The sequence below is a fragment of the Sceloporus occidentalis genome, unplaced genomic scaffold (genome assembly GCF_023333645.1).
Source record: "Sceloporus occidentalis isolate IW3139 unplaced genomic scaffold, rSceOcc1.0.p SCAF_6, whole genome shotgun sequence".
In the NCBI taxonomy this organism is placed as follows: Eukaryota; Metazoa; Chordata; class Lepidosauria; order Squamata; family Phrynosomatidae; genus Sceloporus; species Sceloporus occidentalis.
Genome location: NW_028316986.1, coordinates 56433311 through 56460220, shown reverse-complemented (window position 1 = coordinate 56460220; position 26910 = coordinate 56433311). Strand labels below are relative to the sequence as shown.

Below are 26910 nucleotides of genomic sequence, written 5' to 3'. Positions count from 1 at the left end.
AAATGAAACAAATAAGTAAAATGCTTTATTTTATGGGATATGGTTTATACTTAAGCCTACAAAGAAAATTTACTGGTGTCTAAAACTTAGTTGCCATTTTTGGGCACCATTTCCCCTTTGGATATCCATTAATGAAGCTTTTTCAGGTAGGCACTGTAAATTTTTAATAGTGGCTTTCACTAACAAGTTATAACATAGTATCTTTTTTTTCTTTGCACAAGGAAAATGTAAAAGATACCAGGATTTTTGGCTGCAATCCTGTGTGCATTCAGGTGGCAAACCTGTTTACAGTTAACTACTGCTATTCTACTGAAGTCAGTAGCACTTGTGCAGCTGGAATTAATGCAGGTTTGCAGTTGCTCCCATTACAATTTTTTTGTCAGGGGGACTATTAATTTCATACTCAGCCTCTTGTCAATATTATGCCATAGAAATCTAAGGAAAATACTATACCTGTGACAGATTTTCATAATTTAGTACTGAAAATCAGAATTCTGCCACATCTGTGAAGGATGTTAAAACAAGCATGTCATTATTAATATTTCATGCAAAATATTTGTAAAGGAACTATATTTAAAGTGAATGATTGTACATAAAAACATTTAAACAGAACACAGAAACTTTGCCCATAGTTACATTTTTTAAAAATAGTTATATTAAGAAAAACAATGTACACTAACTATCAGGAAATTCACTGAGAGATATCCTAGATATTATTATGGCCTGAATACCCAAAGGGCACCAGATCCTGCCTGATCTTGGAAACTAAACAGGGCCAGCTCTAGTTTAGTACCTGGATGACAAACCACCAACAAATACCAGGTTGTAAGCTATATTTAAAACCACCTCTGAGTATTCCTTATCTAAGAAATTTTAAAAATTATCTTTTAAAAATTAACATTTTATTTAAAAAGTTTATTCTTTTAATTTTTTTTTAAAAAATTTCACATCTTATCAAATTTTCACTTTAAATGCACAAAACTATGTACAAGTAAATACATTTAGGCTGTGCTTATGATATTGTAATTTAAAAGTATAATTTTAATTTTCCTAGTTGTTTATGTGACAACTTTATGTCGTTACACTCAGTGATATATGGGAAATACGATTTATGGGTAACATTAGTGCAAAAATCTTTACTAAGGACTCTGTATGGTGTGATATGGAAGGAAAGCATTGGGGAGGGTGATGCCATGAGTTACCACACCAGGTGACACCACCCTAGTGGTGCCACTGATGCCATAAGGGGCATAGGAAATGCCAGGAAGCAAACAATCCCAATTGTAGACCAAATAGACCCACAGCATGCTGAGAGCTTGCTAATCACAGAGCAAGTGACAGTGCAAAGATTAGAAGGAAACAACTCCTAGGACTTGATTGCCCTAGGAAGAGTGCTTTAGTGCAAATTCCAATTTTTTTTTCTGCCAAAAGGAATTATATTTCCTTAGAAGAGTATATCAAACAAGGTGGAACTAAATGAGAGAATTAAGAAATCAGGTAGAAATAATAATTCAGTGGTACATAATGAAGGCACAAAATGAGGGAACAGCAACTAGCATAGAGCAAGAGAGATACAGAATAGCAGGAGTTCTGCTGGGCTGTTTTTACAATGAGAAAAAGAATAAGACATAACTTGGACAACTTTTTGTTGATAGCAAGTATATCTTTCAACTGAGAAGAAAACTGTAAAAAAAATGTAGCGCTTCTGAGTAAAGTGTTTTTCTGCATCAAGAATCTTGCCTTCTGTTGGATTTAATTAATAGAGTTATCAGAATAAATTGTGTCAGCAGAACCACCACAACAAAAGCCTGTGACACTTGAAACTTGCTGACTTACAGATGTTTCAAAAATCAGCGTGTATGGGGGCTGCGTTCTCATTAGCCTCAAAGGTAAGGAAGATTTTCATACTTGGCTCCAACGTTGCTCCAACATGGCTCAATCGTCTCTCAAAGGTGGTGGAAGTGCATGTGTCTGAACTCCAGGTGCACTTCCTTAATCATCATTCAATCATCGCTCCCTCCTTTGCGTCCCTGAATTGTTTGCATTCATAGGAAATCCGCTCCCCTTGTGACGATTCAAGGATGCTAGAGGGAGCCACATTTCCATAATGATTAAGGAAGCGCACCAGGTGTTCAGACATGTGCGCTTCTGCCACCTTTGAGCAACGATTGAGCCACATTGGAGCGACGTTGGAGCCAGGTATGAAAATCTTCTAAATAGCCTAATTAGTATCTGTGAATGTGGGAGTTGTAGCCAAAACATTTAGTTGACACTAGGTTGAGGGCAATTACTTTAAAGACTTAGCCAAGCTTTAGCCTATTGATTTCAGTGGCCTTAAATACATTTAATTCTGTTCTGGATTGTGGCCCAAATGTTTCACTATTGTATTGATTCAGTCATTTCCAAAAATGCTGTTCCTCACAGCAAACAGGAGGAAAAAATGACACAACACTTTACCGTTTGGATATACCCTTTGGATATACAGGCTGCTTTTCTGGAGATTGTAGATTCATACAGTTGGAAGATACCTCAAGGACCATCAAATCCAACCTTTTGCCATGTAGGAATGCATAATCAAAGCATCTCCCACAGGGACCATCCAGCCTCTATTTAAAAACTTCCAAAGAAGGAGACTCCATCTCACTGTCAAACAGCTCTTACTGTCCTTTGTAATGTTGAAGTGGAATTTCTTTTCCTGTAGTTTGAATCCATTGCTTCAGGTCCTGTTCTCTGGAGCTGCAGGAAACAAACTTTTTCCATTTGCAGTATGGCATCCTTTCTTTTTTCTTTTTTTAACTCTAGTTTTTTAAACATCCTTTCAAATATTTAAACAGGGCTATCATATCACCTCTTAACCTTCTCTTCTCCAGGCAAATTTTCCTAGAGGAAAATTCATCCTAGAAGATTAGTTTCCATCTGGATCAATGAAATTACAGCCTCTTGGCAACCCAAGAGGTGTGCTGAAGATTGGGAGGCATTCCCAGAGCATATGTGGAAAAAGGTTGAAGGTTTAAATGTCTCTTATAATCAACAGTGAGGATCAGTCTAAAATGCCAGAAGCTCCACTATTCAGTAAAAGGCAAGGGTCCTAGATTTATTTCTATTTTAAACAAATGCCTCATAACCTGATGATAAACCTGTCTCCTGTCCTGCCAGTAGATCAAAGCCAGGACTGGCTCAAAACATTTTGCTGACTAAAGCAGAGGAGAAAGGGGTAGTCCCACCCACTTGAATGGAGAGTTATAGTACCCAAAGCCAACCATGGTATTTTGGTATACAAGACAGACAATACAAGAACCACTCCTGGCAGTAGAAAATAAAGTAACAACAAACTACCTAAGTAAAAAATTGCTCCACTTGCATGGCATCCAAGACAAAGATAATGGTATGGCCTGACTGATAAAAAAGAATCTGTCAAATAATCTTATCAAGCCTCTCCAAGTCCAGTCCTCTGTTGATCTCCACAGACCACCTGGCCACTGTATTAGAGGTGTAGCTGCAGTGACAAAATGAGTGCATTGGTTCCCCAAACAAGAAATCTGCCCACCCTTCCATGAAACGATCCTTCAGTCTGCACATTTCCAACATTGCCAAGAGTTAGGCACTGAAATATCATTCATATCTAAAAAATCTTATATTTTACATTCTCTTGGTAACTTTGTCTGTCCTTTTTCTTTGGATATCTACCCTGTACATCTAAATGTTCAAATCACGTTTTTAAGTTACTGCAGTGTTAGAAATTTTGGAATGGAAGGAAAATGTCATGGGGAGGATTCTTATTTGGGGTGCAATTCTCTCCTTTTGTCTGCTTCCATAGCACCATCCCCGAGTGTACATCAAAACTGGCCATGAGTCCTTAAAGAATAGTTTATTTGCAACCATATTTAATATTTTGTCTTGGCAGAGGCTGTCAACATGGGTTAATTAATGTCATCTGTAAAGGTGGGACAACCTGAGTGAAGAATATGGTGGCAACCCTGAACTTCAATACAATGGAGGATTAAGAAATAGTGGCTCTCAGATTTAATAAAGTAATAGCTGGAGAACATATATTTCTGGAGATTTGTGCCTATATATAGTTTATTGTTCCTGACATTTCTCTAAGGTGGAAATAACTGATGGCCAAACCATGCTTCTGACACTCTAAGAGCATTAGCAGATGAAATAAGTGGTAAAAATGCAAAGGTGACACACTGTGTAAGTCGTTCAGCTCACCTCAGCATCCCAATTAAAAATAGACTCTCCTCAGAGTAAACTCCATACACATGTTCCCCATTTCCTACCAGGATAAGGGAAAGGTGAAGTTGTAAACATACTTCCTCCCAAAATGTTGGCTTCCCAAATGGTGATGTTGTAAATATTGAATAGAATCTCGTCTGCTGATTGGCTTCCATTAAAGAATGGCAGTGTCTATGAATTTTTATGTCCATTTAAAAAACAAAACAAACCTCAATGAAGATGAAAGAATACCTTTTAGAATATCTCATGTACAATAATTAACTGTAGGATTTATATAATTTAATTAATTTAGAGCACAAATTCATGGGGTCATTGTAACCTGAAGGCACATATATACACACAGAGGGCATACCTATGCTAACTGTTACAATATACATAGTCAATATATAAAGCCAATTTTGTTTGTTGGCTTGAACACCAATAGCTTTTACAAAGGCATTAGCATCAATCCAAGCCAGCACATATTTAACTCCTACTAATGTCAAAATATATAATGTCAAAATATATACAACTAGGCATCGAATCTGTTAATCACCTAAAAGAGAGGTGGGCAATTTGCAGCCCTCCAGATGGTGCTAAGATTCTAACTCCAATCATTTATAAAATTGGTTATATTCAGACTAGGGCTGATGGGAGTTTCAGTCGAGAACTGTCAGCAGCATGATTCTCATCATTAGTGTGAAGTATTACATATCCTGAAGACTTTTCATACAATCATAGAATTGGAAGAGACCACAAGGGCCACCCAGTCTTGCATAGTTTGCTACAGATTAGCTTGCCATTTGAAAATTTGAAAATTTTTGGCTGCCTAGAGTTCTCCATGTTAGGATTTTCTGACATTTGAAGAACTCTTTATAAAATAATAATAATAATAATAATAATAATAATAATAATGTTAGGGATGATGGGAGTTGCAGCTCTTCTCCTGGCTTTCACTGTCACCCCCCTGGTCAGCGGAAGAACAACCAGTTTGACCAGTAGCTCTGAGAATTGGCTGAAGATGTCTTCCAGTCTTCTCTGGAGTCTGCTGGTTTTTGTTCAGCTCTCAAGACACCAGTCAACACAGTAGTCTTCTATAAAAGATCTACTTTTATTCTAATATATACACTATGCACAAAACAATTCTCTACTCACAAAACTCACACTACTATACTCCTCAATACCCACAAAAAATATTGCCATACATTATTGCTTATATAGACATTTGTCTCTCAATTCATTATACAGTTGCCACCTCCTGGGCGTGTACATACATCATGATTGACATATCATACTTGGCTCAATCTTTACCTCACATTGCATCATACATTGCTGTCCACTCAATGACTTTCAGGTGATATCAATTTGCACCTTTTCACTTTGTCCTTGCCACATGTGTCCTTGGCTTTTAGGAACTTCTAATTACATTATATGCAACACCTATGTGCCATTTCAATAGCTTTTGCTGTGTCATGTTTCTTTCAAATACATTCATATACATATTATATTTCTTGTGACTATATATCCCATGTTGCTTTTTCCTGACAGTCGAGAACTGTCAGCAGCATGATTCTCATCATTAGTGTGAAGTATTACATATCCTGGAGTGAAGACTTTTCATACAATCATAGAATTGGAAGAGACCACAAGGGCCACCCAGTCTTGCATAGTTTGCTACAGATTAGCTTGCCATTTGAAAATTTGAAAATTTTTGGCTGCCTAGAGTTCTCCATGTTAGGATTTCCTGACATTTGAAGAACTCTTTATAAAATAATAATAATAATAATAATAATAATAATAATACTCTATTTTTCTAATATTTTCAAATATTGTTTTGATCCTTAAAAGGTACCTGCTTTCTAGATTTTGCTATCAATGTTTGTAAGCATTGATAGTACTGGGCTAGAGATCGTTGGACTGCAACTGACATCATTGGTTGCCATGCTTAGGGTTGATGGGGAAAGTAATCTCATAACATCTGGAGGGGCACAAGTTGTGCTCTTTAATCAGTCTGTTTGTCGCTATTCTGTGTCTGGATCAGGCATTATCACGCCATTCTGTGGAGCCAGCATTATGTAGAGATTTAAGCACTGGACTACAACTCTGTAGACCAGGGTTTGATTCTCTGATTTAATGCATTCAAGACTATTTTACTAAGCTTTGTAACCAGGGATTGTTTAACGTGTATTTCATTCTTATCAGTGCAATTCTATACATGTCTACTGGGAATTAAATCCTGTTGTGTTTATTGAGTCCTGGTCTCTGGTAAGTGTGCCTAGGTCTGGAGACTAACTTTGACAATATTATTAAGCGCAAGGAACTGTTTCCATTCTGCAGCCAGAAGGACAAGTCTATTAGCAGTGCCAAGCATAATTGGTTCTCAAGCCAGGACTCAGACTCTCTAATCTTCTTGTATCAGCCCTTAATGTTTACTACTAAACCAAAGTGCTTTTGCTCTTAGAAATCCTGAATGTGGGGGATTATGGTTGTAACCTCTAAATGCGACAAACAGCTACTGAAATTGAGTTAGCCATTCAGTGGTGAATGCTGCTTCCATGTGATATTTTTATCATGCAATCACCCTGCTAGTGTTGTAGGTGGCCCAAATGTTACTAATCTTCCATTTGTAATTCTGTTTCTCCACCACTACCTCCATATTTGTTTCTTACTAGGAAAAATCTGTCAAAGAGGACAATCTGGAATTGATGCACAATGCCTTTGGATTTCTAGCATTAGGAGCCATCTGGCTGGTAGCATGTCAGGTCTTTGTACCTAGTGTGGGAATTGTGTAGTTGGTGGGCTGAGTAAAGACCTTCAGACAACCCTAGGTGTCCCTTGACACCCACAGAGAGCCTCTGGAAATGCCTTGATTCTCCACTGTTTAATTTTTGGCTCATAAAATGTGGTTTTAGGCTGCTAAACCTTCTGCGGCAATAGTTTCTATGCTGTTGTGGTTGTTTCAAGAGTGGACAGAAGACTATATGGGACCATTGTTAGACCCCTATGCATGTGCTGGAAACCTGAAACTTTATCTTCTCAATTTTTATGCAAGGCAGGGCTTGCCATGCCCTTAGGCCGAGTGGAAGGGTTTCCTCAGGTAGCAGCTGGTGGGAGTTGACAGCAGGATATGGATGAGAAAATAGAGTATGGCTGCTCTACTGCTGAATAAAAGAGTTACTTTTTAGACTGCAGCTTTCAGAATTCCCACAACCATCACAGAGGAATTTTTGAGATTGCCATCTAAAACGCTAACCTTTCCATGCTCCTGCCTTCATGTACAATGTCAAGTAAATTTGTTGTTGCTGTTGCTGTGTTCCTTCAAGTCTTTTCCAACTTATAGCAACCCTAAGGCAAATCTATCACGGGATTTTCTTGGCAAGTTTGTTCAGAGGGGGTTTACCATTGCTATGTTCAGAGGCTGAGAGATTGTGATTTGAAGTAAAAGGCAGCTTCAAATATGGCATGATAAGGAAGGACTACCAAATGTGACATAATTTTGTGTCCATATCTTAGCATGCAGGTAACAAATTAGCAAAACCTAATTACTCCCTAAATTATAGACACAACAGTCTTGATATAATGCTGAAAGTAGAAGCACAACTGACAATCTGCTAACATTTTCTAACTGGTAAGAAGAAAAGCTGACAGAGTCAATAATGAAATTGGCTAAATATACTTGATGTGTGTTTCTTTCAGTTGTCAGCAATAATTTGCCAGCTTAGTGGCCCACATAGTTATTTTATTCCACACTTCAATAAGTAGGAAAACTAGTCAAAGACCCAACAAAGGATATTCCAGTCTCAAAATGGAGCTGTTCAGATGTCACACCAGTCCATGGTGTTTGGTATTACAAGAACAAACAAAGGGCTTGAGCATTCTCTCCTTCTCCCATGCTCAGTAATTAGTAATTCATTTACAACTAGTGCTTGGGATCATCACTCTCCTTCCCATTCCCCTATCCCAATATGTTACTCATTCAGAACTGTTTTACAGAAGTAAAATGTTACTCATAATTTCTGAGTAGTTAGCAGTATAACACTAGTTACACATTATTAAAGTGATACTCAACACTAATTTCAGGGTCTTTCAAATGCCCCCTAAGGCCTCCAGTAACTTTTTGAAATTAGTAAATGTTACTCATCCAAAGGTTCTAACACTGATAAACATTTAAAAGCAACATTACTGGCCCTGATTACATTTTTAAAGAAAATATTGTAATTAATTGTTAGTCATGCCATTAATTTAATTACTTCCAAGCTCAGGATTTGTCTACATGGGTTATTTACTCCACATTTTCCCTGGGCTCACTACATCCTGTTTACACAGCTTGGGTGTGCTCCTGGACTCCAGTCTCAGGATGCCCAGGTCTCAGCAGTGGCCAGGAGTGCATTTGCACAATTAAAACTTGTGTGCCAGTTGCACCCATTCCTTGAGATGTCAGATCTGGCTACAGTGACACATGCTTTGTTTACATCCCATGTGGACTACTGTAACGCACTCTACATTGGCCTGCCTTTGGAAACTGTTCAGAAACTTCAGCTGGTCCAAAATACTGCGGCTAGAATGCTGACCGGAGCCAGTTACAGGAAGCGTATAACTCCTGTATTGAAAGAGCTTCACTGGCTACCGGTTCGTTTCTGAGCACTATTCAAAGTGCTGGTCATGACCTATAAAGTCCTACATGGGAAAGGTATCTTCCCTGTTCTCTGGGCTAGGGGGTGTTACTGAAAACAGATTGCTGGAGAGATCCCTCAGGATCCTGCCAGAACTCTTTCTCTCAATGTGCCCCTCAACTGGGAGAGTGCCACAGACATTATTTCCCAGCATCCAGATCTTCACACCCTCAGAAACACATTGGTTTGGATGCTGCTTAACGTAAAAGTATACACAGTATCGCTCCCAAGCGTCCTCTCAGACCTGCTTCCAAAAAACGGCCATGGTACACGGAAGATCTTCAGGCCAGGAAGCGGGTTCTGCGACGGCTAGAGAGCAAATGGCGGAGACATCAGCACTTAGCTGACAAGACACTCCTGGACTCTCTTTTGGAGGACTACGGAGTGGTGATAATCGCAGCGAAGAATTCGTTCTTTTCTGCGCGTATCGCATCCGCGGAGTCGCGTCCGTCAGAGCTGTTCAGGGTAGTGAGAGAACTTACTTGACTCCCTCCTCCCCTGAACCCTATTTTGGAACCATCTAAAGCCTGCTGCAACGAGTTTAACAACTTCTTCGCGGATAAAATCTCTCAGATAAGGGCTGATCTTGACTCCATTATTAGTTCAGAATCTAGAGTAGAGGCATCCGGAGCTTCCGTGGACTTGGTTAAACTGGATCACTTTGAGTCTGTCTGTACCGAGGATGTGGACAAGATTCTCCGAAGCGTTAGGAAGACGACTTGCTCTCTCGATCCCTGTCCCTCATGGCTGACAGCTCAAGGGGGAGCGGTTGTAACCGATATGTTACACCGTATCATTAATGCATCCTTCAGGGATGGGCAGTTTCCATCTATTTTGAAGACGACCATTGTTAAACCTTTGTTGAAAAAGCCCTCCCTTGACCCCCTAATTCGGAACAATTATCGGCCTGTCTTGCTGCTGCCATTTTTAGGGAAGGTGATCGAGAGGGCAGTTGCCTTTCAGCTTCAGGGGATCTTGGATGAGACGGATTATCTGGACCCATTTCAAACTGGCTTCCGGGCGGGCTATGGAGTTGAGACTGCCATGGTCGCCTTAGTTGATGATCTCCGTCTGGGCATGGACAGGGGGAGCGTGTCCCTGTTAGTGCTCTTGGACATCTCAGCGGCCTTCGATATCATCGACCATGGTATCCTTCTGGATCGCCTGAGGTAGTTGGGTATTGGGGGCTCTGCTCTGCAGTGGTTCCGTTCCTGCCTCTCGGGCATATTCCAGATGGTGGAGCTGGGGAATGTCGCTCTGATAGGAGGGCCCTTACATCTGGTGTCCCTCAGGGAGCGATTTTGTCCCCTATGCTATTTAACATTTACATGAAGCCGCTGGGAGAGATCATCTGGAGACACGGGGCGCGGTGTTATCAGTACGCTGATGACACCCAAATAGTCTTCTCTGTGTCTCTGACTGATGCAGTAACTAGGGATGGCATCTCTCCTCTTAATGCTTGCTTGGAGTCGGTAATGGGCTGGATGAGGGAAAACAGACTCAGCCTGAATCCAGAGAAAACGGAAGTACTGGTGATTGGCTCTCCTGGCCCGGGTAAGGAAATTTTTCCACCTGTCCTAAATGGGGTCACGCTCCCTGTGAAGGACTCTGTTCACAGTTTGGGGGTGCTCCTGGACTCATCGCTCCACCTTACTGCTCAGGTGGATGCAACGGTCAGGAGCACCTGCTATCAGCTTCGGCTGATACGCCAACTGCGACCCTTCCTTGGCCGGGGGAACCTTGAAACCATTGTACATGCTCTGGTAACCTCTCGATTAGATTTCTGTAACGCGCTTTACATAGGGCAACCCTTGTACCAAACCCGGAAGCTTCAATTAGTGCAGAATATGGCTGCTAGGCTGGTTACTGGATGTTCCAGAGCCAGCCATATAACACCAGTCCTAAAAGATCTTCATTGGTTGCCTATTCGCTTCCGGGCTGAATACAAGGTGTTGGTTATTACCTATAAAGCCCTAAATGGCTTGGGCCCAGGGTACTTGGAGGACCGCCTCTCCCCATACAATCCACCCCTCACTCTCAGATCGGGTGAGAGACATCTTTTAAGAGTTCCAGATGCTAGATATGTTTCATCTCGGAGGGCCTTTTCTGTTGTAGCCCCACAGCTCTGGAACTCCCTCCCCAATGAGCTCCATACTTCCACCTCCCTTGATGTCTTCAAGAAGAACCTGAAGACTTATTTATTCTGCCAGGCTTTCCCCCCGTGAGCCTTGTTGTTATGCTCTTCCCCTTCACAATGTTTTGCTGTATTCCATTCTACACAGCCACTTGTATGGATGTTGTTGTTTGTAATTGTTTTTACTGCTATTCTTGTAATACTGTTGGGGTGTGGGGTTGTGATGTTTTTATCTGTTTTTATCCTTGTTGTACACCACTGTGATCTTTGGAACAGCGGTATAGAAATAAAAATTTATTATTATTATTATTATTATTATTATTATTATTATTATTAAAAGATAGGTTTTTAGGCTCACATTTGGTTGCTGATGATCATAACCATGAATCCAAAAAGTTACAAGATTGTAAATCTGGTTTATGATCTTGTAACTATGGATTGAACTGGATACCAGGCAAAGTGCAAAAGTTTGTGCATCTGTGCTTAAATGAAAGGCTGTTTTAGCTCATTTTTCTTTTAAAGGATGGTCTGACAGCCAATGTAGCTGACAAAGGGAAGGGGTAATACAATGAAATGGCCCTCTTCCAGTTAATAATTTGGCTCCCCTGTTTTGGATAAAATCCAATTTCCAAGACAGTGACAAAGGCAGCTATAATATAATGTACTGCAACTACTGTATATAAATGGTGTGTGTGTGTGGGGGGGGGGGGGGTTAACAGAGCATAAGTAGTTATTGTCAATCTATCTTCGCCCAGGAGTGGTTATACAGCTGGCATATCAGCTGAAGCCAAGAAAAGGCACTTTGGAGCACAGAAATCACCTGAGAGCTGCCAGTCCAATACTGTACCCACACACTGGTTCAATAAAGTCACATATTCACCTGTCATGACCTCTCCCAGCAGTTTCATGTAGATATTAACTAGGATCAGAGAAAGATCACTTGATAGATAGTTCTGGGCAGCAAAAGCCTGTTACAGTGGCAGTCATTCCAGGATAGGGCACAAAGGCTTTGCAAAAAGTCAAGATAACAGCTAAAGGGTTTCTGAAATGAGAACCAATGTCAGTTATGCACAGACTTAGCGGAGAAAGCACATCAGGACTGTCCAAAAGCAAGGTCTAGGAAAAAGAACATCCTATACTATCAGTTAAGTCGGATGAAGGAAAAGCAGAGAGGAAGTGCATTATCAAGCCAAGGGCAGATGATAACAGAAACCAACAACACAACTAGGGCTAAAGAGCTACTAAGAATCTGGTATAGCTATGTATGTTACTTTCTCAGGCAACTGCAGCACTATCAAAATAGTTTCCAGCAAACAAACTCAATCAGTAGGATCTAAGTTGCAGTGACAGATAACCTACTCCCTATCCAATTTTAGATGTTTTTAATCTTGCATTTCCATCCAGCAGCTATATCTCAGTAGCAGACTTTCACAAACAAATAGACTTATGTGATCACAACAAGACAACTAGGTCAAGAATATCAAGGCTTCTTGTAGTGTCTTCCTCATATGCTAGCAGAGCCAAAGATATACCTGAAGCCAAGAAAAGCCAAGCACTGTTTACAATAGCTTCTCCTCCTCTGCTGCTGCTGGCTATAGTCTTATTCAGACACTTCTAGCTTCTCCACAGAGCACAGCTGTGGCTTGGAGTCCATGTTCATCAACATCCCATTTCCTGAGAATTCAGAGGCAAATGTTAAGACCAGGGGTTGGGTCCTTGTGGTGTCACAGAGGTGGGACAATCAAGAGATGGGAGTAGGTTTCCAGACCTTGAGGATCATCCTGGTCACCCTCCTCTGAACAGGTTCGAGCTTGAGAGTCCTTACTCTCAAGGAATCCTGTGATGTAACCTCCTAGGCACAATCATTGTGACTGTCCCTGTTACAATGTGAATAACATTAATGTCTTTGCTATTTTCTGTAATCATTGGGAGGAATCGCAGAGCATTTGTGATTATTTTAAAAAATATTTCCCCCCCCAAAAAAGTGAAATAATACATTGGTAAGGAATAATGCTATATATTCCTTTTGTTTTTACAAAGGAATACTAACATTACTTCATTAACTTTCAAAATAATGTTTCCACATTCTAGTCTTTCAACAAAGATTGTCAAAGGCCATTTAGGCTGCATCTGTCCCAAATAATTACTAGAATCTAAACTCCACAGAAATGTAAGACATACGCAATGTGCAGCAACGTGCAGACACTGCACGGCATCGACATCATCATGGCGGTGCCCATGTGGACAGGATGCTGCCATGCTGCTGCTGCCTGTACAGACCAGGGTTCTGGAGCATGCAGTAGCTATGCGCTCTGGAACCCTAGTTTTGGCACTGGCACACCACTTTTTGCCAGTGTGTCTTGGGCCTTAACTTTTTTTTTGGGGGGGGGGGAATCACTCTGTCAAATGCTTAAATTAATTAGCAAGTCCAACCCAAATCACTCAAATTTTTTCTTAATAAATTGATTTTCTCCAAAATCAGATTCCCTTTAGGTAATTACTAACTTTTAATTCCACTCTATTCAGTTACATCATCCTTAGTGGTGGTGTTGTGTGTCTTCAGGTTGTTTCCAACGTATGGCGACCCTGAAGTGAATCTATCACAGGTTTCTCTTGGTGAGCTTTATTCTGGGGGGGCTTGCCTTTGCCTTCTTCTGAGGCTCAGGGGGTGTTACTTGCCCAAGGTTACTCAGTGGGTTTCCAAGGCCAAGCAGGGATTTGAAATCTGTTCTCTAGAGTCATAGTCCAATGCTTAGACCACAATAACACACTGGTTTCCCCTTCCTCAAATTAAATTCAACATAAACAGGGTGCACATCACAATATATAGGATAGTGAGGTCTGGAAAGTTTTGTTTTGTTTTTTGTTTATTTTACTTGTTTTGTTTTTACTGTGAAGCAAGTGCTTAGCCTATCTATCTTACTTTTTAAAAAACTTAAGTCAGTCAATGGCAAGCTGGCTTCTACTTTATGCTAACTGAAGCTCCAAATGATACTAGTAGGCACAAAAAAAGATGCTGATTCTTGATTTCCTTTCCATGAGCAGTGCATGAAAAGGGAAATGGCTGCCTTGCCAGAGGTACAAAACCTGGATATGTTCTTGGGGGACAGGCTCCATTTTACAAGACATTTCCTGTGGCTTTAGCAGGAGCTTGACATGCTGCCTTTTAGTAGGCAAATCTTTTCCTGATTGAGAGATAAGAGATGGAGAACATTTCACCTACAGCTTGATTTCTATCTGTTCTGATTATTTCTTTTGGCTGTAGTCCACCCAGGCCTAAGCCCCTGTAGGTTCCATTAAATCAACAGATTCTCATCCATGGAAATGAACAGCAATCAGAAATGTTTAGACTTAGCTGTTTTAAAATCTACTATTACCCTCCACTTTTCCTTTTTATTTCAAGAGTTGAGGGGTGTGTGTTTAAGCATGTATTTGCTTGTTCAGCTCATTTACGCCTCATCCACATGATGCACCCCTGAGTTTTCAGTTGCCTACATGTTCACTGATCATGTGGATGATAAATCCCCTTGACATTTGATATTTCACTGATACTTAAAATGCTTCTACGCCCCAAAGAATATTAATAAGGAATCACTGGAACAATCCCAGTATTTGTTGTTGCTCTTGGCATTCTAAAGGTGAGTTGTGGTAACAGCTCCTTTTCTATATGTTTTTCCAGGTGGATGGATTTTTGACATTGCTGTTTGGTCTTGCTAGCATTAATACACTGACAGTGATTAGTGTGACCCGGTATATAAAAGGATGCCATCCGGACAGAGGTAAGATAGCTTGGACAGCACAGATTTCATGCTCAAATGCTATTAAGGCCTGATTTCTCATCTCACAGGATAGAAGCCTATATTTGTACCTTTTTAAAAAATGTTATTAACAAAATATACACATCTGGGTTATGTCTAGTTTTAGAGAAATTATATATTTGGGCAAATGGACTTCTTGTTAGCACATCTTACAAATCCCTTCCTGTATGATGGGGTCCCCATATTTCATACCTCATATCTGGAGACAGCATATTCTTGAGAGATCAATGACCTTTCAGGAGCACTAGGTCAGGCTCCCAGGAGAAAAGAAGCATGTCCAGAGGTATATGCACATCCAGTAACGGGACAATCAAATCTAGATGGGTGTATTAAGTGCTCCCTCCTTTCCCCAAGTCATTTGTATTTCCTCTTGCAACTTGAGATAAAGGATCTCCTTGCACCCAAACTGTAAGCCAACCTCTCTGCCTATTCTGTGTTATGTTCCCAGCTAAACTTCTCTGTCCATCCTAGAGGTATCATGATCCAATTGCTATTTTTGTCACATTAAAAATAAAGCCATCAACAAGCAGACTCCCATTGCTAGTTCGTGGGAAAAGGCATTCAGCTTTTGTTACCTTATAAGATACCCATTGCTTGGAGGTAGTTTTTAGGTATAAGAATGGGTCATAGAAACCTAGACCAGCATACAGCTCACTCCCAGACACCCCCTCTCCATGGTCTACTCATCAGACAGGTAATTATCACCCTCCTTCAAACCCCTCAAACTCCCTATCCAGTTTCTATATTTCCATTTCGATTAGCTCTGCATGCTGCGTCTGTGTGAACTGCTATTCTGTGTGTGGTTGCACTCTGCATTTTTCTAAATAAAACCTTCTTAGATCACTCCAAACTTGGAGTTCTCCTCAGTTGTTGCTGATATATATTTAGGTGTAAACAGTCCTAAAGGTTACCCAACCTCTTGCAAAAGCTAATTTCCCCAACAATTAAAGTAACACTGTCATATTTGGACACACACACCCCAGGCCACCTACCTTTCTTTGGGTAACATTCTGGCCCTCCAATTTTCTAGGTGCAATTTTCTTATTTGTCTTTATTGTGCAATTATAACTGTATGCCTTCAGACTTTATCATGAGGGTTGAAAAGTGGAATTAGAGCAGGATAGCTGCTTATCACACTATGCTATATCTGTTCAGTAGCTGGTCAGTAGACCATCCATTGCTCTTTCTCATTGACAAGTAAAATTTGTCAATGTCTCCCAGTCCTGCTGCTTTTCCACTTTGATTCACATGTGATAAGTTCTTCATGATGCAATTTGATATGCAAGCAATCACATAGCGTGATTGGGCATAAGTATGCGCCCCCCCTCCTCTTCCTCTTGCTATTCCCAAGCAAGCTTGTTTTTCTTTTCTCTTTTTAAAATTTCTTTTCTTTTCTTTCTTTTTTACTTAATGGGCTAACATGATTAAACATTTGCACTAAAATGTTTTTTTTTAAAAAAATGCAGACTGAAAGACATGCTGGGAAGGAGTTAGGGAAGGACATGCTGGGAAGGGCAGAGAGACAGGACTATGGAAGCCAGTGTGCAAGAGGCAGAAGCAGCACCATTTCACTTTTAAAGAGCTATGCAATAATTACTGTGTCCAACCCAGTATGTTTGCATTTCCTACACAAACGCTATTGGAGCACCTTACAAGCCTGTTGTGATAAAGTCCATTATGTAACTGAGTGCCATCTTCTCCTGATGTGTGTTTCAGGACAATGTATCAGCAATAGCAGCATCTCCGTGGCCCTTTTTCTTATATGGATAGCAGCTTTCTTCTGGTCAGTAGCTCCAGTCCTGGGATGGGGCAGTTATACAGGTAATGGATTTGTATTTAGGCCTGAAGTAGGCATTTATGGGTACATTGATGGGGGTGTGGGGTGGGGAATAATCCAGTAATTACATGGGTAAAAGAAGGGAAATGTTATTTTACACTGCTTGAAATAAAATGTCAGCACACTAGGATTAGTCCCAAGATTTGTTTTTTAAATCAAAATGTTATAAGATTTGGAGAGTTTCAGATTCAGATTTTGGTTATAATGCTATATCAATAACCTGAGAGTAACCCTTACTGAACTCAGTGGAATAACTTTGCCCCCGTCACGCCCCCCCCCCATTATGGGCACGGGAAGAAGATGCTTGTGGACGCGCACAACCAAGAAAAAATGGATTTTATCACACACCAAAGCATCCTCCAAAAGGCCCCATTCTGGCACCCAGCACCAAGCCGTCCCTGTTCAGTGCTGAGAAGCGCTATCTTTGCCTGATGGAAGTTTTCCTACATCCAAGAGTATTAAAAGAAAACTTCAGTCAGGCAAAAATGGCGCTCCTCAGCACTGAATGGGGACAGCATGGCGCTGGGTGCCGGAATGGGGCCTTTTGGAGGACGCTTTGGTGTGCAAGAAAATCCATTTTTCTTGGTCACGCGTGCCCACGAGCATCCCCTTCCCGTGCCCATAATGGGGGTGGGTGGGTGGGTGCAATAAACTTCTAGATATGTGTAATATTGCACTGTTATCAAAAATGTAGTTTTCATCAAGTTCAAAGTTATCAAATTTAGTTCTCATCAAATCCTAAATGTAATTCTAACTAGCCCAACATCTTTAATGGTGTTTTGTCCTAGTTTAGCATTTTAAATTACTATATGGAACCAATATAAGTGCAGTTGTGTGGACAAAAGCTTCTTCACAGGGTACATCTAAACAGTAAAAATAATGCAGTTTAACACCACTTTAACTACTGTGACTCTATCCTACAAAGTCCTCAGATTTGTAGTTTTGTGAAGCACCAGCAGTCATTGGCAGAGAAGGCTAAATACCTTGTAAAACTCAAATACCAGGATTCCATAGGATAGCGCTACAGCATGTAAAGTGGCATCAAACTGCATTATTTCTACCATGTAGACAAACCTACACCTAGCCACAACAGCACTACAGTAACTGGATATATATATATATATATATATATATATATATATATGAGATTGCAACTCCAAGCCTACCAAAATTAGTGACTGCTACAGTTGTGAATACAGTGGCCACAATTTTATAATGCAATCTATATTACATACCTTTACACCTACTTAGCTACGTAGAAGAGGCACTATGGAACCTTCCAAGTGAATCACACAGATGCATATCAGGGCACCAACAAGTGTCCCAGTGAGTACTGGACTCTACTGTTGTGCATTGGCAATCCCTTGATGTTGTGCACTGGAAAAACTTGGTGAGCATCATTGCCCATTGTGTATCAGGACTGATGCACATTGGGATGGATGCACAATGATCACTTCATTAGTTGCCCTATGTAGTAATGTTATAGCAGCCGCTTGCTGAATACAAATGTAAAACTGCTCAGATCCCGCAGACATACGTATACTTATGTAGGCCTAAATCCCATAATGAATTCCATCCAATGTAATAACTTTTTTCATTTTCCATATTCAAAGGTATCATACAAGTCTGGCTTGACTCAAAGATAAGATAGCCACGGGGGTTAGGATTAGGTCTAATCCATTTCTGCTAGCAAAATTTTCCCCTGTGGCAGAGCCATCTGTTGGTGACTGATCTGAAAGCTCTGCTGATAATCTGTTGTCAACTGCTCTGCTGGCTAAGGTCTGCTGGCAGAATTGCTGAAAAGGGACCAGAGAAAGAGCGAGGCAAGGGAGGAGATGAGCTGTGCCAAATCCAACCTTATTTCAGTGATCACAGCCACAATTCTGGAAAAAGTCAAGCAAAACCAGTCCTATGCTGAGAGAGTTTGAACTCAGCACACCATCAGCTAGCTTGGTATTGGTTCAGCTTGTTCTTGGCCACCTTTGCCAGATAAGGTTGCACTCTAAGTAGCCGATTTTTAGTTAGTTTGTTTTTTAAAATCATAATGCTGCAAAACTGCTGTCCTGTGGAACAAAACACACCTAGATGGTGAGGCCACAGATACCATGTAACTGTAAAAGTAACTAAAAACAGGGCTATGCAACAAATGGTATAAAATTATTTCTTCTTGAATTGTGACCTTAATTATGCTTCAGTTATTGAGCAAGAGAAAGAAATTACCCATAACACATTATTTATAATGAGTGACTTACATGCTCTGATATTAGTGTATCTTCAAATGCTACCTTAGCGATTGGTATGACTCGGTAGGATGCCATTTCTGTCTTGAAAAAAGCATAGTGTAGGTCACTGCTGTTGCAAAGGAGGAAGGATGGATTAAACAAAGTTGACAGTTGGAGGGGGAAGTTGTTATCTGAATTTATTAAGGTATTGTTGTCATCCCCAACTCTCCAAACCTATCTGAATTGATTTTAAAATTGCAAAAATACAGCAACCCATTTAAAATAATAATAATAATAATAATAATAATAATAATAATAATAATAGGCTAAATTCTTTTGCTTCCTAGATCGCATGTATGGAACTTGTGAAATTGACTGGGCAAAAGCCAACTTCTCAACAATCTACAAGTCTTATATTGTGTCCATTTTCATCTGCTGTTTTTTCCTACCTGTCTCTGTCATGGTTTTCTCCTATGTATCCATCATTAATACAGTCAAATCCAGCCATGCTCTAAGTGGAGTGGGTGATCCAACGGAGAGGCAGAGGCGTATGGAACGAAGTGTTACAAGGGTCAGTCTGGGATTTTCTTTGGGGTGTCTTCCAGGATTTGGGATGGGCAGCACTGGACATCCTGGACCACAACAGGGGCTGCACAACCACCACTCAAATTCTGTAGTAAAGGAAGGATTAGAAGATGGTTTGCTTTGTTTTTATGTAGTTCTGCCACTGCCAGTTTCCAGTGGGGTGCTTTGGGCCCACAACGGGGGGGGGGGGGGGGTCTCACAGCCACATACAATCCATAGTCCACACACCTCCTCCTGGGTTTAAGTGGTGGTGGTTGCTGCAGTGGCAGAAACAGCAAGATGGAGGCAGAAGCAGTTATTGTACTCTTGTGTCTAAGACTGCATCCACACTGCAGAAATAACCCAGGTTAATACCACTTTAACTGCTATTGCTGAATGCTATGAAATTCTTGGAATTATAGTTTGTTGTGGCATCAGGACTCTCTAACAGAGACAGCTACATGTCTTACAAAACTATAATTCCCAGAATTCCATAGCACTCAGCCATGGCAGTTAAAGTAGTTTCATAATGGATTATTTCTGCAGTGTACATTCAGCCTAAATTCCAGTGGCAAGGTAAGAGGGTGTAAAAACAAAATGGAGAAAATGTTGGGTTTAGTAAACAAAGGGGGAGGGGGGAGAATAATGAAATTTATTGTCTGATATATCATCAGCAGCTACAGCTTTACACTACCCCTGATTGAATTAAACTTACTTCTGGTTGGTCATAGGGAGCAAGAGGACAGGAAGCAGGACCTAAGAAAACACTGAAAATTGTTGGCACCTAGATTTGCCTGCCCTTTTTCTTTGAATACCTAAATATATTGCTAAATACTCAACTGAAGTTTTGAGTTACTACAATGCAAGAAATTTGAGGACTGAAGGAAAGTGTAATGGGGCAGAATGCCCTCATATTGCCCTCCTGAACAGCACATACACATTTTTTGTCGCCCTGCAGTTTCCCTTCTGACCCAACTGCCAAAGCAGTTACACAATGGGGGTGGGTACCTTTCATCATTCAGAAAGAGAGGAGGATGCTCTTCTTCCACAGGGAAATAGGAGACCTTTGTCAAGAGACGATCAGTGGGATTTTCCTTCTTGAACCTGGCTTCCCAGGACCAGCTATAGTACTATTAGGCAGTGAACAGATATTTGGTTTCATGAAAATAAAGCAAATGACTGGCTGATTGGATGGTTGGTTTCTTGCTACAGTCTCGCTGTCAGGGAGAAGGAATACTAAAATCATAGAAGGAGAAGTGCTTGAACCCCTATGTCAAAATAACATGACCTTGGTTACTATAGTCCCTGATGCAGAGGCAGGTACTATATGCTGTTCTGCCTCAGGCAGCAAACTGTCTTGGGTCACCTGTGTGGTCTCTGTGAATGCAGCTCCTGCTATTCCCATACATACTGTATTGAATTTGAGCACCCATAGCTACAGCATGGCTTCAGTCTTTTATGTCCAAAGCATGGAAAGGTTGGTTTTTAAGACTATAGCTCAGAGAATCCTGCTCCCACAGTCAACATAGCCAATGGAGTCTGGTCCAAAAAGTAATGGTTTTCTAGCTCTGTTCATGCCTTGTGAAATAGGAAAAACAATAACATTTGTAGGAGGCATTGGCCCCTCTCTCACTCTAGCCATGCACAGATACTGAATGTGGGCTTTTATATACACCAGAAAATGCCAGCAGCCAGTTCTCTGCCACCTAGATGGGCATGGTGGTACAGATGTGCCTCCAACTATCTATTTTCTTTGGTTGAAAAGAAGCCTGCGGCCAACAAGCCATCTGCATTGGCAACTGATAGTACACAGGGGGGCATGTTTCGCTTTAGGGCCTCTCGTTGCTGATCTCTAATTTAAAATGCTTGTAAAGTTTAGCTTGTTGACAAAGATATGATAGCTAAGAGTCAGAGAATTCATAAGGGCTGAAATACATAATTGATTATGTCAGTGGATCAATAAATAATTTGGAAATATTGTTTAGTTCTTCTAATTTTCCACAACGTGGTTCTTGCAACTGTTGGGCAAGAAAAGGCAAACTAATAAGCCTCACTTCTTTAATTTTTATTTGTTTGTTTGTTTGTCTCTTCCAGGTTTCCATCGTCATTTGTACAGCCTTTATCATGGCCTGGTCCCCGTATGCGGTTATCTCTATGTGGTCTGCCTATGGTTACTCTGTGCCCAATTTAACTAGCATCCTTGCCAGCCTTTTTGCAAAGTCTGCCAGCTTTTACAACCCCATTATTTACTTTGGAATGAGCTCCAAATTCCGGAAGGACATCTTCATTTTGCTCCACTGTGCCAAAGAGATCAAGGACCCTGTGAAGCTCAAACGGTTCAAGAACCTCAAGCAGAAACAGGACAATTCACCTTCTCAGAGAGAAGAGAAATACGCCGCAGATGTCCTGCCTGCTCTAAGTCCTGATTCTGGGGTAGGGAGTCGTTCTAATACTCCTCCCCCAGTGAACAGGGAAGTGTATTTTGGTGCTTTTGATACCCCTTCCAACAATCCTGATGTTGAATGTGACAGACTGTGAGCACACTCTGCTCACATTGTGCAGCCAAGGAGTACATCCAATAGCACATATTTGCCTCCCCCAACTGGGCCCCTCTACAATTTGACTACAGTACCCATCAACCTCAGTTAGCTGGTTTTGGATGATGAGAATTGTACTACAACACATCTGAGGATCTCCTTGCTGGAGTACTCCTTGGCCAATAAATACTTTTCATCTGTATCTTTTCCTCAGATATGAATATGACATACACTAGTGTGTCTTGAAACGGAGCAAGAGGCAAAAATATTTTAAAAAACAGTTCTGAAGTCATGTGCAGGGTATGTAGAAAGGTTATAAAATTGCTGCATATCAGATTAAATCTAAAGGAAGGTAGCAGTTCTAGTATGAGTGGGAATTCATTTCCCCTTCTTCAGCTGCAAGAGTGAAAGATGTTTTTGTAGAAAATCTGTCTGCTGCCATGTTGTTTTTTATTTTAAAAAAATCATATTTTCCCCACCTAATTAATGTAATTTAGAAGTTAGATATTTTCATACTATTTTTATTCCTCACCTAGAATCCTGGCTTTACTTGGTTTACTCCCACTCTCAAAACTGCATTTAGTCAAGGAGAAGCAGGAAAGGCAACTTTTGCCAGTAGCACCAAGGTGCTGCTTCATACTCAGTCATCCAAGGCTGGACAATAATAAATATACCCTCTACATGCTCTTTCTTCCTACTGACACTGCCATCTTTACCCATTTTTGCAACTGAAGAAAGCTCAAAAGGATACTTTCCTTGTTGTTGTTGTTGTTGTTGTGTTTCTTAAAGTTATTCCAGTTTATAGCAACACTAAAGCAATCCACTCTCAGGATTGTCTAGGTAAGATTTGTTCAGAGGAGGCTTGCCTTTGCCCTCCTCTGAGGCTGAGAGTGTGTGACTTGCCCAAGATCACCCAGTGGGTTTCCATGGAGATTACCGCACCCAGTAATCCCAGTGGGAGGGATGCAGGATCTAATAGACAAAAACAGATGATATTGTATTTACCCATGTCTTTGCTGTAGGCAGCCCGTATCCACCTGGCAGCCCATCTGCAACCTGGACTTCTTCCGTGGCTGCCCGTCCAGGTTGCAGATGGGCTGCCTGAGTTGATACGAGCTGCCTACAGCCAAGACATGGGTAAAAGCATTTTCATCTTTTAAATTCCACATCTCCCCCACCGGGGATGGCTGAGCAGGGATTTGACTGAACGAGGATTTGAACAATGGTTTGCAGAGTTGTTGTGCAATGAAACCACTATATTCCTCTGGCTACATCAATACTGCAGAATTAATCCAGACTGGCACTGCTTTAACTGCCATGGTTCAGTGCTATGGAATTCTGAGATTGGTATTTTTGAGAGATATTTTGCCTTCTCTGTCAGAGAGCTCTGGTGCCACAACAAATTACAAATCCCAGAATTGTGTAGGGTGGGCTTATGACATTTAAAGGGGTGTCAATGTGCATTAATTCTGCAGTATGGCCGCAACCTCTGTCTCTCTTACTTTCCTTTACTTTTCTAATAACATTATTGAAAACAAGGAGAGATGGCAGATATAGACAAGCAAAAAGAATTCCCACTCTGATTAAAGAAACTGCTTCATAGGTGGAATGATTTATTTATTTATTTATTACCATTTCTTTTGCCAAGCAGGACAAGGACATAATATTCGTAGCTATAAGAGTCTGGGACTTACATAGTTTGTTTATTTATTTAGCTTGGGCCAGCCTCGAGAATTTATTCCATGAGGCAAAGGACAAAATGGAAACACACACATACAGTTGAATCTTATTTGAACACTGCCAACAAGAAAGCATCTTCTCTGACACCTGAAACCAGAAAGCTAGTTTAGGGGACACTGAAGATAACTGCTCTTCAAAAGAAAGAAATGGCCAGAAGGCCTCAAGCGAAGGATCTGGAGAGCATCTGCTACCAGAAGCATTTGCCTCACTTTGTCTAATGGTATGGCCAGCCCTGCATCCAGCCAAAAGAAGGGCATTATTCATGTGAGGTGGAGAATGAAGTCCCAATAAAACCATAACACTATTGTTAAAGAAGAAAATTTCACATGAAAGTTCATATACCCTCAAAGAGGCAGAGTCAGAAAACAAGTAATGCTTGCTGGTGGATAATAGAGGCTTTATTTAAAAGAAAAAGAAAAACATGGAATTTCCCATCCCAACCCCCAAGCTCTGCAAGTGGTGCTAAGACTAGTAGGAACTGCCACCATAGTTGGCACTATAGTTGGGGTACTCAGTTTCTTTGAAACAGAGTTTTCTGGTACTTGCCCTTCTTTCTGAGATCTCTTAAAATGCCAAAGAAGCCTCAAGTCCCAAGGATCGAAAACACTATGTCCCTGCATGATATAAAGGGGAAAGAGAAATCTCTCTGTGCATTTTAATAGGTCAGTTAAACACTGCATGCCCCATTTTAGAGAATTCAACAGGGAAATGAAAATAATTTCTTATTTCATTTCTCATACAAAACTGCCATGAGACCACCACAGTACAAATGATGGAGTATAGCAGGTAAAGACCTCCATTCTGAAATATTCATTGCATGCAAACATGTATCCATATTTGTACCTTGGGCCATTAACTGAGGAGGAAAGTTGATAACATTTCTGAAAGCCTGTGGAATTTTACACTCTCTGAAAAAGGGAGGAAGCGGGGAGGTAAGCTAATGTGTTTTTGCAGACTGACCTTTTTTGATTTGTATTCCTTGGGATGGTTACAAAAAAAAAGCCCCACTTTCCTTTCCTCCCTTGGTATATTTGTTCTAAGATTATCATCTCTAATTTCAATTTTAAACAAATAAACTTTCTAAGCAATAAGAAAGAGAACTATTGATTTCTTTCATTCATAGCCATGGATAAACTGGAGGCATATTCATTTTTAGAGGTAAAAAAATGTATGTGTGTATGTGTGGTGGAGGGGGTGTTTCTGTATGTGTTGGCCTTAATTACCATGACTAATGAAGAACTAATAGCATATTTCTTTCTGGTTGGAGCTGGCCACGATTATATCAGAAACCAACTGAACCCATAGTGGGTTCAGTCTGAAACCTGTTCCTCTGATATGGAAACCTCCAGCATCACTGCCTAGTTGTTCTTGCTTTGTGCCTTTAAGCCAACACTAACATTTTGGTGACTCGATCATAGAGTTTTCTTAGCAAATTTTTTTCCGAGGAAGTTTACCATTGCCTTCCTTGAAAACTGAGAGAATGGGACTTGCCCAACATCACCCAGTGGTTTTCCAGTGCTGATGAGATTGAAACTTTGCATGATGTTTAAGCCACTAGACATCTGATTCAGATGTCTTGTTCTCTTGATGAGCTCAGCATGGACTAACCAGACACAGCAGGCTCAGGAACCAGAGCAGGCCTCTCCACACTGGATACTCATCCTATTTAAGACCACTTTGAACCAATCGCAAATTAATGTTAGGCTTTTGCCAACCAGGCGTGGGACAACTCAGCAAGATGCTTGAAAACAAATAATCCAATTAATGAGAGAAACAGAGTGTAAAAGTGCTTGGGAGTATTTGGGAATGGGATATAACGTCCCTCATGGAAAGAAACCCTTGAACAATGCTGCTTGAGAAATCTTCCTTGTTTAACTTAACAGTGTGGCTGGTGTTTGACCTCCACAATAGGCAAAGCTGTGACATTTCACTGGCAGTCAAAAAAAAAAAAAAAGGAGGACAAAGATTGACTCTGGGTAGATGTGCTGGACTTTAATTAAACCAGCTCCAGTAATGACATTCTTCACAATTCAACAATTCACAGCAATTGGTTACATAAAATTTTCCTAGAGATTCAAGCCAACAGCCACTAGCAAACAACCAAGAAAGGTCAGCCTTTGTGAACCACAGCTTTTGTTCAAGATGGTGGAAAATGGAAAGGGAAATTGTGAGCTAGGACTTTTTTTTTTTTTAGCAGACTCTGTCTGCTCTCTTAAAGAATTTAGGTTTGTTTTGTTTTGTTTAATTTAGCCTTTATAATTCCAATGGATTTTTATGCAGGACTTACAAGACCTTTAGCCTGTTCTAACCTAGAAAATAGATGGATTTGGATCCACTAACCTTAAAATTTTGCTCTGAGCCAGACCTTCAGTGTCCAGAAACCTTATAATTAAGAACCCCTGTGACCAACTGCTGCATCATTGGCTTAATCAGAACCATTTCTGAGAAATTAATTATTTTGTCATTTTACTTGAAGAGGAAGATCTGAAATCATTGCCTTCCTCTGTAGAGACTTTTATGGTATAGTGGCCTGTTACAGACTGCCAAAATAAAGCTGCTTCAGGTCTCTTTGGAGGTATGCTATTTAAATGATGCATGAGTCCTAAGAGTCCAGCGGTCACGCCAAAGCCACACTCCATTCCTAAGCACTGGAGTGCAGCTTTGGTGCAACTTCCGGATTCTTAGGATGCATGCATCATTTAAACAGCATACCTCTAAAGAGACCCGAAGCAACTTTATTTTGGCAGTCTGTAACAGGCCAATGTCTTTTATTTTTCATGGAGTTCTGTTCCAAGTTGAGGTGGAATAAGGAGTCACTTGTTATTTTGATCAGTGTGTCTGCCCCTGTTTTTCAACAGCCAGAATAGAAGGTATTATTCCCTCACCTACAACAACAATTGCAAACTGGTTTTTAGAAAATCCATTATTTCTATACAGACATATGCCCAACTGGGTTCTAAAGAACATATTCTCAGCTAAGTATGTAGGATAGGATTGGAGCCTGAGATCATAAATCTATATCACTTACCTTGAGTAAACTGATTTGCAGTATCTTCAAATCTAGACATTAATTTGCATACTGTGAAAATTATTATCATTATGTTTATTATTGCTTCAGCTCATTAACAGCTGCATTTTTCTGTCCATATATTTCAACCTTTATACGA

General features: G+C 40.5%; 1 protein-coding gene across 4 annotated transcripts in view; it reads left to right on the top strand.

Moving 5' to 3' along the window:
- LOC149310786 (visual pigment-like receptor peropsin) overlaps positions 1-24820 on the top strand; it is a 38307-nt gene extending 13487 nt beyond the window's left edge. For 3 of the 4 annotated variants that reach the window (XM_089528380.1, XM_089528383.1, XM_089528384.1), the window contains exons 3-6: positions 14705-14804; positions 16560-16664; positions 19250-19473; positions 21561-24820. In XM_089528380.1, coding sequence (XP_089384506.1) covers positions 14705-14804; positions 16560-16664; positions 19250-19473; positions 21561-22004 — 873 coding nt within the window. In that variant the 3' untranslated portion in view covers positions 22005-24820. The remainder of the gene's footprint in view (positions 1-14704; positions 14805-16559; positions 16665-19249; positions 19474-21560) is intronic. The other variant, XM_089528381.1, reaches the window with a different exon arrangement.
- The last annotated feature ends 2090 nt before the right edge of the window (positions 24821-26910 follow it).